Source organism: Plutella xylostella, chromosome 21 (assembly GCF_932276165.1).
Source record: "Plutella xylostella chromosome 21, ilPluXylo3.1, whole genome shotgun sequence".
Taxonomy (NCBI): domain Eukaryota; kingdom Metazoa; phylum Arthropoda; class Insecta; order Lepidoptera; family Plutellidae; genus Plutella; species Plutella xylostella.
The window spans coordinates 10,244,283-10,257,075 of NC_064001.1; the positions used below are offsets into that span (position 1 = coordinate 10,244,283).

The 12,793-nt window shown below is 35.9% G+C and overlaps 1 protein-coding gene across 1 annotated transcript in view; it reads left to right on the forward strand.

Moving 5' to 3' along the window:
• The first annotated feature begins 6,404 nt into the window (after positions 1-6,404).
• LOC105389042 (fibrillin-1) overlaps positions 6,405-12,793 on the forward strand; it is a 92,231-nt gene continuing 85,842 nt past the window's right edge. The window contains exon 1 of the mRNA XM_048628636.1: positions 6,405-6,610. Coding sequence (XP_048484593.1) covers positions 6,608-6,610 — 3 coding nt within the window. The 5' untranslated portion in view covers positions 6,405-6,607. The remainder of the gene's footprint in view (positions 6,611-12,793) is intronic.

The following is a 12,793-nucleotide window of genomic DNA, read 5'->3' on the forward strand; positions in this document are numbered from 1 at the left end:
TACATCACGTAGCAAGCACAAAAACGCATAGACAGTCCAACATTACTTTCAATATACTCGTAGCTACTGCTCTACTACCGAAATGCCCCGGTAAGATGCGTCGTTCTTATCTCCTTCCTAGGCGCTAGAGATCTTTGCGTTCCACTATCGTGACAACAGCTCCTAGCGCCACCTCGCGGTCTGAAGGTGACCTGGTTATGGACTGTGATAACGGCCCATCAGTTTGTCAATTTTGCGACACGCTCTTACGAAATGTGTTTTTAAGGGAGGCGGGATTTGCTAACACCAGCTTAATAGGTTAATAGATGGAATCGTTAAAAAGAAGTGAGTATCTAGATAACCTTCTTGGTATTAATAATACATGTCCAGAACTGGGCCACCAATACTGCACTGTGGGTAGCGGTCATGAGCTCCTCCCGGGTAGAGGTGAAAGAGCACGCGGGACATGATGTACCTACCTGAGTAATGAACATCGATTTATCCTACAAGAGCGTTAAGCATGTATCGTAGGTATTATGTCATAAAATATTAATAAACATTATAACATCAGACAAGGTGGCGATGGCGTGGCAGCGAATATGAGTAGGTATTTTTGTGAAAATTTCAGTTTACAGTTCAGTATCACAGGTTTTGTGGGTCGCGCGTCGACGCAATGACTCATACGTACATTATTATTATAATTAAAGTTACATTACTTATGTCAATGAAATGTTCAGCGCAGTAGAAGTAAGTGCTTACCTACTGTAAGAACGCGAACTATTTCTTATCATTCTAACTAAAGTACAGTTTAAGTATTATGCTGCTTAGATTTATTCTTGCAAAGCTCTCTTTTTTATTTGAAACAACACAGAGATATTATAAAGTAAAACTCCATCCCTTTATCATTATTATAGAGAACAGAAGTATAGCCTGTCCAATACTCATTAAACGAGTCCTTCGTCAAGTCGCGCGCCTTAGAGTCGCGCGCCGCGCGAGTTGGCATCTACTGTTTTTTTATATCATCAACTCGCGTGCCCATGTAAAGTACATGTAAAGTACGGTCAGATGCAAACGAATTGAAACTAAAAAATATAGTTAAATATTGTCCCCTGGCTGATTAGCATAAGAAGGTACTGACTAGACAGTCGCCATTAAAGTAGATGCTTTGATTTCGGGACAATAAAGCCTATGTTGGAAGTGCGGAATGAGGCAAAAGGGGATGTGACCTATGACGCATGATACCCAAGATTGCTATCTCTCTCATCCCGTGCGCCAATTTTACCTGTCATAGCTATGTCCTTCAAGTTTTTGTTGCAAAAACCGGTTTAAAGGGTTAAAACGTCATTGTTTTAGTGACGTCGTTTTAGTGTTACTCCTAATGCGAAGCAGAGATGTACAGAACTTTTAATCTTGTGATTTTTTTAATATTTATGATAGTTTTACTTAGTAACGTTTGTTATAAAAATAATTTATAACAATTAAAACTGTGATTTGTAGTTCCTACATGTAAGACTGATTTTATTAGTACCTAAATAATTATTAGCCAAATGCTTTTTTTAGTTGCCTATTGATAATTTTAGCCTTAATTTCATATATTTTGTTTTAAATAATTAAGTTTGATAGTGCAATGTTTCTCTCACATATTGTGATATTATTGTTTATTTTTATTTGCTTTGTTATATAAGATTATAAAAATATTAGTGAATTTATGTTGATAAGTAATAAGCCAATTTTTTGTTGTTGATAGTGCAATGTTTCTCTCACATATTGTGATATTATTGTTTATTTTTATTTGCTTTGTTATATAAGATTATAAAAATATTAGTGAATTTATGTTGATAAGTAATAAGCCAATTTTTTGTAGATTGATTGATTAGAATATTATATCTTAAATTATACATCTCCGAAAGGATTTTGTGTTTTATTTTAAGGTAAAGTCCTATAAAATACCCTATACATTTTAAGTAGTTACCTTAAGCATAAATAGCATAATAAATTATAACTTTTGTGGCTGACTACATATTTTCACAGTCGAGCGAGTTGACGACAAAAAAAGTAGGTAAATACGGGAGGGGCAACTCGCGCGCGGCGCGCGAGTCTAAGGCGCGCGACTTGACGAAGGACTCAATTAAACCTACCTTCTATTTGCAACACAACCGCATGAAATAAAAAAGATAATAAATTAATACACCCTGATGTGTGTCTAGCACTAACCTACGAGTTGTGTAAATGAATAGTTCAATGGTTCATATTTTAATTATATTTACAGAGAGATACATTTCAATTGGCTCTACGGGAGATAAATTAATAAAATTAATAGATAAAGTTATCGTAGCTGTTAGTTAGTTGCGCAACCGCTTTGTCGGTGTTTCCTTATCTCCATGGAGGCAGCCTCAAACTGTCTATTAACTCTGCGAAATATTTTAAAGCTCTTGTTTGAAATTTACAGTAAAAATGATTCATTTTTGATTTGGTCGCAAGGTTGCATCAGACTATTGCATATAACAATACAGACAGATTTCAGAAGCTTTGCTTATGCCTGATTTAGACTGTAACTGACAGATTGTGGTGAAATTTGGATGACAAAAGTTAATTAAAAAAAGATTATAAAAATCAGAAGCTTTTGGTACATCCTACCAAATTTTACCAACAAACTTACATTTAAATCAAGTAGGTAGTCATGCAACGGGGTAAAGTGTACCTGGTGATAGTGTGACCTACTCGCAGTGCGCAAATATTGTGAGAGTGCATCTGCAGAAAGGCTGAAACAGAAGCGGAGATAATTGCGTTAGGTTTTCAGGAGGCTCGCGCAGTTGCATAACACCTAGGAAAATAGTACACTCACGTACCTAGGTAGAGTTCATTCCACGTGACCTGATGTTTTTCACTGTGTATTTTTATAGGTATATTGCATTTATTATGTACATAATTTTTTTAGGGATTATATCATTTTGTCGTTTAGTACCTATCACTTTACAAATAACTTTTTTCTATTCAGGAACCGTGATGGGAAGAAATCTTCGGGCCTACACGTTCACCTTACTTAGGCCGTAATTGCCGTAATCAATACGGTCATTTGTTGGTGCTCCAAGAGAAGATTTTCAGGTAAGGTTGAAGCATAGAAATATTCAGTACAAAATGATAGTTTGCACAGAACATACGAAAGGCTAATTGGGTTACTCTCGGAGGCTGCGGCAAACACAGATTAGATAGCTCGCTCAAACACGCTGTTTGCTGAACCACGAGCCTGACGGATTACGGCCCAGTTCATTCACTTTCACGATTATTTTCAGGCTAAAATAAGTCATGATTTTGCAAGAAAACTAAAAGGCGAAAGAAAAGAACTCTCTTCTCAGCCTGTGATGCTAAGTTGACCGATGAAAGTCTTATTTATAAGTACTTTCGATATTCGCGAAAATTTAAGATCTTCCTATTTCTAACAAAGGGCCACGTGGGCCGCGTGGCCCATATTTGAATATTTTTTAAAATCAAATACCACTTATAGCTTTAGTACGTTTTCCATCATGTTACAGGTAAAAGCATAAATAAAATGCAAGATTGACGTATAGGTACAAGTACGAGAGTGTAAAGGTAGTACAGGGCGACGTCGGGTTCGTCCATTTAAAATATACAAAATTTAACTGTCAGTAGGTAGGTAGGTACTGTCCTGATTGGGTAACCGTCGTCCGCGTGCCTACGGTCAGCGTCTCCAGGCGTAGATTGTCACTCCGGAAGGTATGAAGTATGAACAGATTGATCACGGTATCATGGTAATTACAATTTTTAGAACCCACCTCCTAAATAGTAAATGGAACGACAGAGGCCGTTCATTAGCCTCACCCAGGCGAATGATCTTCCCCTATCGTGAGACTAAAGCCTGCGCGTGTTGTTCACATTCCACCGCGATGCTGAGCACATAGAAACATATTCACACAATCTTATCTTTCTGTTTTTAAAGTAACCAAATGACGTGCAAATTTTTTACCAAACACGTAACCGCAGACTGAGAGGCGAGCTGGAGGCGAGAAGTATACAGGGTGCTGTATGAATGTATGTCATTCCAAACAGGGTGTTACATCTGCACTTACTCGGAATCATGTACGTTTACTGCACAAAATGTTTCTCTAAATTGTGGATGAAACTTTCATCCATATAGGTACTTAAAGTGTAAAATTTTCGAAATATTTCACATTTATTTTTTACTACTAACTAACTACTGTTAGTATACATTTACTTGCTTTGATTTGAACACTTAGCAAAGATAACACTGATAAAATTTCATCCTGTTTTTTTTTCTATTATGCCAAGTTTCCAGTCAGATACCATGACATATTTGTATTTTTTATCCAGGCAAGTTTTTAAACATACAGCTTCCATAGTTGTATGAGTTGGATCCGAGTGTCAAATTACGAGGTCAGTTTAGTCGGTTAAATGTTGTATAAACCTTTTTATAACAAAATATGATATGTACCTATAAAAAAGTAACTTATTTATGTATTATAAATAGCTGGCCCAGCGAACTTCATACCGCCTCTTATCCTACCCTAGCCAAATCGGTTCAGCCGTTCTCGAGTTCTAAGCAGAATAACGAACATCAATTCAATTTTATTTATATAGATTATACGCCCCTCCATTATGCAAATATGATCCCTTTTAGTTCATCACGTAAAAAATAATTTCACTTTTAAATGAGTACAGATTGAAAAAAACCTTCACATTATAACGACAATTATGTAGCACGATCATTGTCTGTAGGCTCTACAAATAATTACAATTATAATACAAAATATGTGCCAAAATGTAATTCAATATATCGATGACGACAAAACAAATAAATCGCGAATCTTCACTGAAATCGTCGCATGCCGATCTGATGAAACACTAGCTGCGAGTCGCTACAGTGTGGTTACAGTGGCGTGCAAATTATTAGGGTATTGGTGGAGTACTTATATTTATATAAATATACTCTATATTTATTTAAATACTCTTTACCAGTAGTATTCCTGTAAAAGTAATCTTTGCTTCTGGTCTCATAATTCCTCAAGATAATTAATAAGCACTGAAAAGGCCACATAAAGGCCAGTGTGTACTTAAGCATATTTGACCATCGCAAGTTAAAAACAACAAAGGTACCGTTGGAGTTAGTTGTTTGTGACGAATAAAGTAATTTTTTTTGACATTTCATTCCAATGGAGGCGCAAGTTTGTAAGAAGGAAATGGTAAATTACTTAGTAAAAATGATCTAACTGAAACTATCATAGTTTATCCATCAAAAGCTGTCATGATTATGAGGCTACCGACATGCAAAATTTACGAATTATGTTGCGCGCATTGCATGTTCCAACAAAGGCAGTATGGAGTAGTTTGGACAAAGCGGCACCACACTTGCACAGCTGTGAGACGAACGATCAACACGGAATGTAGGCCGCCTCATCGATACAAATATTGCGAATTTATGTATCAATTCACTATCGATCGATTGTGATATGAATTGCACAGGCGTTCGTCCTGGCAATGTTTTTTGTATCCAGGATGGATCCAACCCATTGTTGTTACTCTAACATGGGAAAACAGCTGGTCTTTTTTTTGATGACGCGGAAATAATCGGGCATTTTTATTTATTATAATTCCATCCAAAACAACTTAAAAAATACCATAGCATTTGCAAAGTCAGTACCTAAACCCATATTTACTGGATCACTGCACCATTAGTCGATGAAATATTTCACTATACCTAACTGTGGAAGAAAGACGCAACAGCTGTGACCGGGCATAGCCAAAAAGAACGCCGTGAAATCAGAGCGACCATAAGCGGGCGCAGCTATAAGCTTATGCAGTTCTTTTATTTCATCAACTGAAAATTCATATGAAATTAGTTATGTAGATGTACATATACTTAATTAAATTGTCCCACCCAACCCCCACTATAATCAAACATAAGATTTCAGGATTACATGACTTGAACACTGCTCTACATTGATGGCTGTTCAGCGACACCAACTTTCAGAACTGTGAAATTTACTCTCATAAAAGCTCATGGCTAAATTTATTGCTATGCCGCCATCATCATTACTCAATAATCTTCCATTGCTAAACTTAATGTAGAAGGAGACGCGAAATAAGCTATTTATAATTTAGCCAAACAAATATTTTTGAATGTGCCTGAGTTGGTAAATCTTTATTTTTTCGCATCTTCCTCCTACCTTTGCTATCTTAGCGGCAATAAAGATACGCACACCAAACATTACTTTACGTAACATTACAACACTAATCAAACCGACCCGGCATCAAAAAACGTTGGCACCTCTAAAACGGCCAGTGTAAACAAAGCCGAGCGGTTAAACTAGCGCAATAAATAAACATTTAGGTAAAGAATAACATGTACTAATAATGTAACGGAAGCACCACCGATCTAAGTGGTTAGGCAAAGGCATGCGCGTGCGGCGGTCCATTGATAAAGCTCGCGATTTTAGTCAGTTCAGTGCGGACTGCCGAGCGAGGCGGACGTGTGTGCGCGACATCGCGCTTATCGTGCCATCCTTCCGGTGAACACATCACCACGGCTGACTGTAGTCACTGAAGCAACGACCCCTCACTTGGACCCTCCAGCCAGGATCACTTCACTGGCATGGTAAAATGTGCTTTTAATTTTTTTCTGGTGTTTGTCTTGATTAATTAATTAAAACTGTATTACGTAATGTTCCCAAAATATTTTCCTGGAAAAGTTTGTGACCATCTCCAGAAAACAAGAATTGTTAAGGTATTTCGTGAAAACCAGGGCTTAAAACTTTTAAGATAATTCAGTTACATTATCATTAGTGTCAACGTTAAAGAGATTATAGAGCATTGACTTTTTTGCATAATATCGAAAGCTTTAGCGTAAATATTCACTGTAATTATAACAGATTTGAACTGCGTGAATTCTTGAGAGCCTACTGAACTTTAACTTTATTTAAAATGTTGAAATTCTAACTTTTTACTCCCAAATTTTACTTTACATAGTAAATTAAGCCAACATTATCAAACAGCGGTGGGCCAAAAGTCATCGTTTCGCGAACTAGCCTATCTTGGTTAACAAAAACAAAACAACATCTTCAATAAAATCAACCATTTTAACAATTATCAGCATTAGAAATAATATGGGCACTGATTTATCAAAATTCTTGTATCATCCAATGCCATCAAATAAGTAAAGTCAAAATAAAAATCATGTACTTACAATACTTTTGAAATGAGATTGCTTATTTTCTGCCTATCATAATCTTTTGGTATGAATCTACAAAGCATTTTACCATTAATTATTTTGTACCATCAATGAAAAGCTTTAAACATCCTTCTGTAGTAACTATTCCTGGTGGTTACTTATTTTTGTAAAACCAATATTTTCGTAACGTAAAAGCCAAGTAAAGTATCTTTCTATTGTCTCTATCACATGGACAAAATCACTGGTCAAAAACAAACGGTTGCCATTTGAACTATCGCTAGCGCCGATATCGTCGTGAATTCAACTATTATAAATAGATTACATCCAGCAATAGGGCCAGGGTTATACTGGACTCGCGGGTCCCTTATCAATGTAGGAACATCATGAAGGCTACTGGTTTACGCAACGACCACAGCGCAGGCTGATTTCACTCCCCTATCTGTGTTTGCCTCAATGTACAGAAGCTTTAAACGCACAGATTCTAAATTAACTAAAATTTCATAACCTACATTACAGCGAGTTGTTATCAATAAGTCTTGAGCCGAAATGCCCGTAATTTTCACAATAATCAGTTATCTCGAACTTTTGTTTACCTTTACTTTCGCATCATCTCATCTTTTATTATCTTACTCGCAGCTGAATTCATACAAATTCTTGTTGATTTTGTTACTAATAAAGTCAAGATAAGGTTCACGTAATTTTATTTAATTTCACAAGTTAGTCGGTTGTGTAAATAATAAAACATATACTTACCTACAAAAGTAGCACCCATGTAGCTCCAAACTTGTTTCCCCACACTAAAATTAATTAAGGTGATTAAATTTTCAAAACTGTTTTGTGCTTATTGAAATGTTTTTCTCTAAAAAAAAAAAGCTTCAATACTAACTTTTGTTATGACTTAAAACGTTTTTCTAGCAACTCTACTTACCATACCTACTTGATAATTTCATAATATTCATTACAATTATAAATTCACATTACATGGACCATATCTTTCAAATTAGACTGACATATTCAAATAAGCTCCATATTCAGCATTTAACATTCCTGAATAAACAACTGGTCCCGTCCTAATATATGCAGCGAGGCTTTCCATTATGTCATATCCTATGGTATCACTACACTGAGACGTGTTTACTGTCCTCTACTTTAACATCAGTTCTATAGGAGCTCCTATCGAATAAGTCTAGTCAGACTTTAAGATTAACAGACCTGACGACATTGGCCCTAGGCTTTATGAGTATTACCTACGTGCCTATTGTGTCCCTAGGTTTATTGTCTGTCGTTAGGTGTTACAACAATAGTTTAGTGCTAAATGCAGCAGCTCTTACACACCACATTATGCATATGGCCTGCACTGGTGGCGACTTGGTTTAGTTGTGATTGTGACGTCATGTCTACTTGTTATTTTTTATGTTTTTAACTTCTTCGTCTTTGAAAAATACTAAAGATGGTCAAGGGCTTGTCACCGTAGTAAAATAATTAACCAGTAACATAAGAAAATTATAAAGACATACGTACATGGTCGTCTATCAAAAGCCTACCATAACGTATAACGCAGTCTCCGTCACCCCCAACGGCGAATACAGTCTCACAGTAATTCCTTGCCAATTGAGTCCAGAAGTGAGCGATCTGCAGCTAGACCTAGGTACACTACAATACTTTACTTTATGCGCATTTCATAACCACCAATGAGGAGAATATATCTGATATAATAAGGCAACCAACCACTTAACCAATCTTGCAGCAGTACAGTACGCACTCTTTGATCATCCTGAAATCAACACCGCGCTCGATGCTTCCTAGTTGCATGAATGGCTCCTCTATATGCAGATGTGAGTCATGTGTCAGGATAACTGGACTAGGAGCGTGGAACATCTCACCGCCACTTCTGGAAACCGATACGTTGTACTTAGCAGATGCGATTTGTATTGTAGATGCGGAACTTATCATTTTCGCGTCGGCGGCTTTCAGTGAACTAGCGGTCGCGATCAGGTGCACCTTTGTTTTTTCCATTAGCTTGTACTTACAGCTAAACAATTTTATGTGTTTCCTTCATAAACCCTGCTTACTTTAGTTTATATTCTTCAACTGTAGACCGCAGTAGTCGTTAATTCTCGCCACAGCGGCGTAATTTATGTTAAACTATTGTTAACGGAATCCCTACAAGGTGCCGGCGATCATTGGGTCACCAGGTGGACGGGTATTCTGGTGTTTATCGCGGCAATAAACTGTGATTTACATTGGCTATCGCTGTTATCGCGCCAGGAAGCTCCATTAGTTGCAATACTTTGGACGATTGTTTCATTTCGAGAAAAGCTTTATTGATTAGCCTACAAACTCTGTACCTAAGTAAACTTTGTCAAATATCTATCTAGACGAGCAAAAACATAAAGACAGACTAAAGACACCCAAATAGGTACATATAGTCACAAGGGGGTGTAGTTCTAATAACTTCAGTTCTGTTTTGACAGCTTACAGGAGGTAATGCTCTTTACTTACCATTTTCTTGTACATTTTGTTACTATAGATTTTAAGGAACATTGTCGCTACTATAGCTCAAGACTTAGAAGAATAGTTGATTGCAATTTTAGTATTTTTGTACATACGATAGAATAAATAAGTGACTTCATTTGTAGGTCACTTCACACGTTCACACTTTGATTGCTGGCATTGTGCGTGCGACATTGTTGAAAAAGGTGTTAAATTCAATTTGTAATAACCTAAAAAAACATTGATTTACTATCGCCGTAATGAACAGAATTACGTTCATAAATTAATTATTCGTCCCCTGGCCTAATTAAGTTTTGTCACATTTTTTTAATCCAATTAATGTGTTGAACTGTGTGATTAAGATTAGGTACTTGTTTATCAGGAGAGGCACTAGATTTGGTGTTTGTTGTCGCAGAGATTAGAGCAGGTCATGAAGTCACGAGTGTCTTAAAGTTTTCTTTAGTCTGGGCTAATCTTTAATGGATTACAAGATTAAGTGAGTAAGCTAACTGTTGACACTTGTATCGATCGGCATCGGCAGTGATTCAATATCATGTGCGGTAGTGTTGCGGATCGCCATGAAAATGAGTGTTAGAATTAAATTAATCTAAGTGGTCAATTCCAAGTTTTCACTGGTAAGAATATCCTACTTTTATTGATATAATGGTAATCTTCAAAAGCCTTTTAATTCACAATTAGTAATCTTGCCGTCGAGTGAACTTCCAAAATTAAACCCTACTTTTTAATTGGTGTTAAACTATTATAGAGTATTGGGGTCATCGCACTATCAGCAGTGGTTTGTTTGCTCGCGCTCGGTGCCGCTGATCAATCATCTTGATGGATGTTTTTTAAGTTCCATTTAGTTGTCATAGACAAGGTAGATGAGCGCGCTTTGATTGAACTGCTACTGTAGCTCCACCTGCAATAGCCTCGCGATTAGATTGATTGCAAGTGATGTTACAACTGTGGTATTTGAATGTCTCACTTAGTCTCAAAAGTGGGATAGGTCATGCCAATACGATTTGGGCAGTTCAGGGTTTTTCTATATCCTTATAAAGTATACTTAGAAAGAGTGAAAGTCACTGATGGTATGCTGCATTATGTACTCGTAGATGATCTCAGTTCATAATATCTATGGTTTTTTAGCAATAAAAATACCGTTATTTTAAATTATTACCATCATCAGTGGATACCACATGTCAAAGTACAATCTATCACATGATACATCCTCCATATCTTCATCTTCTCATAGGAACGCTTCGCTTGTCAAACCATCAATACAAACATTTCTATTACTAATGTGCATGTTGTTATGGCTGCGTTTGCGCATGGCCAACTCATCGTCAGATCAATCGATCGATCGATCCATCATTCGTGAAGTCATCGCGTTCGGTGGCGCCCGGCCGTCTGACTGCTTGTCTGTTTGTCTGCGGGTCATCGACATCGCTATTCAATTAGAACCTTTTGAACTTTGTGGTATGGGAATATAGTTAGCTACTGGAATGGTGTTTGTTGGATTTTATGAAAAAAAAAAAGTTTCGAAATTAAAATCATTAAAGTAGTTACCAGCTTTGGCTGGCGAGTTGTGATATGCTTGGTAAAAGGAATTTCTGTAAGAATTCTGAAATAGAATACCTACTTAACAAAGCTGCATGATCAACCATCTCTCATATGACCATACGAACCTTAAAATAAATTCTATTCGTATCAAAAACACTAACAAATTAAACTTGTAAATAGAATGAATACCGAAGTCGTAAGTAGGTACTTAATAACACCTTAAAAATAATAGGTATGTTCTTATCAAACTATTCATAATAAATAATCAATACTCACTCATTAAAATATGAAATCCACCGTGAAATTAGAAGACCCTTTAATTATTTTAAAGGATTTCGGTGATTAATTAGTATAAAAAAACATACAGATGGTACACACACTCGGAATTAAAAGTATCGAATGCAATCGCTAGAAATAAATTGATTTAGATAGTTTTCATAGAAAGAGAGTAAGAGTAGATGTGAAAATAATTATTTTATATGATGAAAGCGATGGTGGAAACTATTTATTTAAATGGATTTTGCAAATTAAAAGATGGAGCGTGCAGCGTGAATTTTTTTTTATTTCTATATAACCATAGAGTAGAGGCACAGATTATAAAAAGGTTACAGACCACAAATGCGCTACCTTATTCTGAGACATACAAAAATCTTTGTTGCATTTTAACATCCCCCCCCAACAAATATTTTCCTACAATCATACAATGCTGTATTTATGACACAAACTAACAGTAAATCTTATTCTTAACTAATCTCTTGTGACTATATAAATTATATAAAGCATGAGTACGCACTAAACCTTCTCTACTTAAGAAACACAAAATATTTTAATAACTTACTTGACATAAGTACCTACTAATACTTCTAGCTTACCTACCTACTTTAAACACAAAAGGTTAAATTTAGTAGTTAACTACCGAACAAGCTCAGTTATACAAAGTTTACTAACATAAATCCTAAGTCTACATTATGCCTTAACATTACTTTATTTTTCTGACATATTTGTGTCTTTAAATTTACCAAAGAACAAAAAACGTTAAATTAATCTTAACAGTAATGCCTTAAACTTTTACACTGCCCGATACCTTAGCTGACTTTTAATCTATAACAGAAAACAGAATTTTGTTAAATTTTTCAAAGAGATTTTTTCCTAATGGTTTTGTTAACAAATCTGCTAAGTTATCATTTGTTTTAATGTATTCAAGGGAGATACACTTTTCATTAATTTTATCAACAATGAAGTGATATCTGGTATCCAGATGTTTTAATCTTTTCATATTTTCACTGTTGTATGCTAACTTTATTACTGACTGGTTATCCTCATAGATAATCACTTGATCGCTGATAATATCAAAATCATTTAGTAAATGTTTCAACCAACAAGCTTCTGCTATGGCTATGCTTAAAGCAATATACTCTGATTCTGTGGATGACAGTGATACACATAATTGTTTCTTACAACACCAAACTACAATACAGTTAAACATCTTAAAGAAATATCCTGTCGTTGACTTTCTATCCGAAGTGTCTCCGGACCAATCCGCATCAACAAAACCCA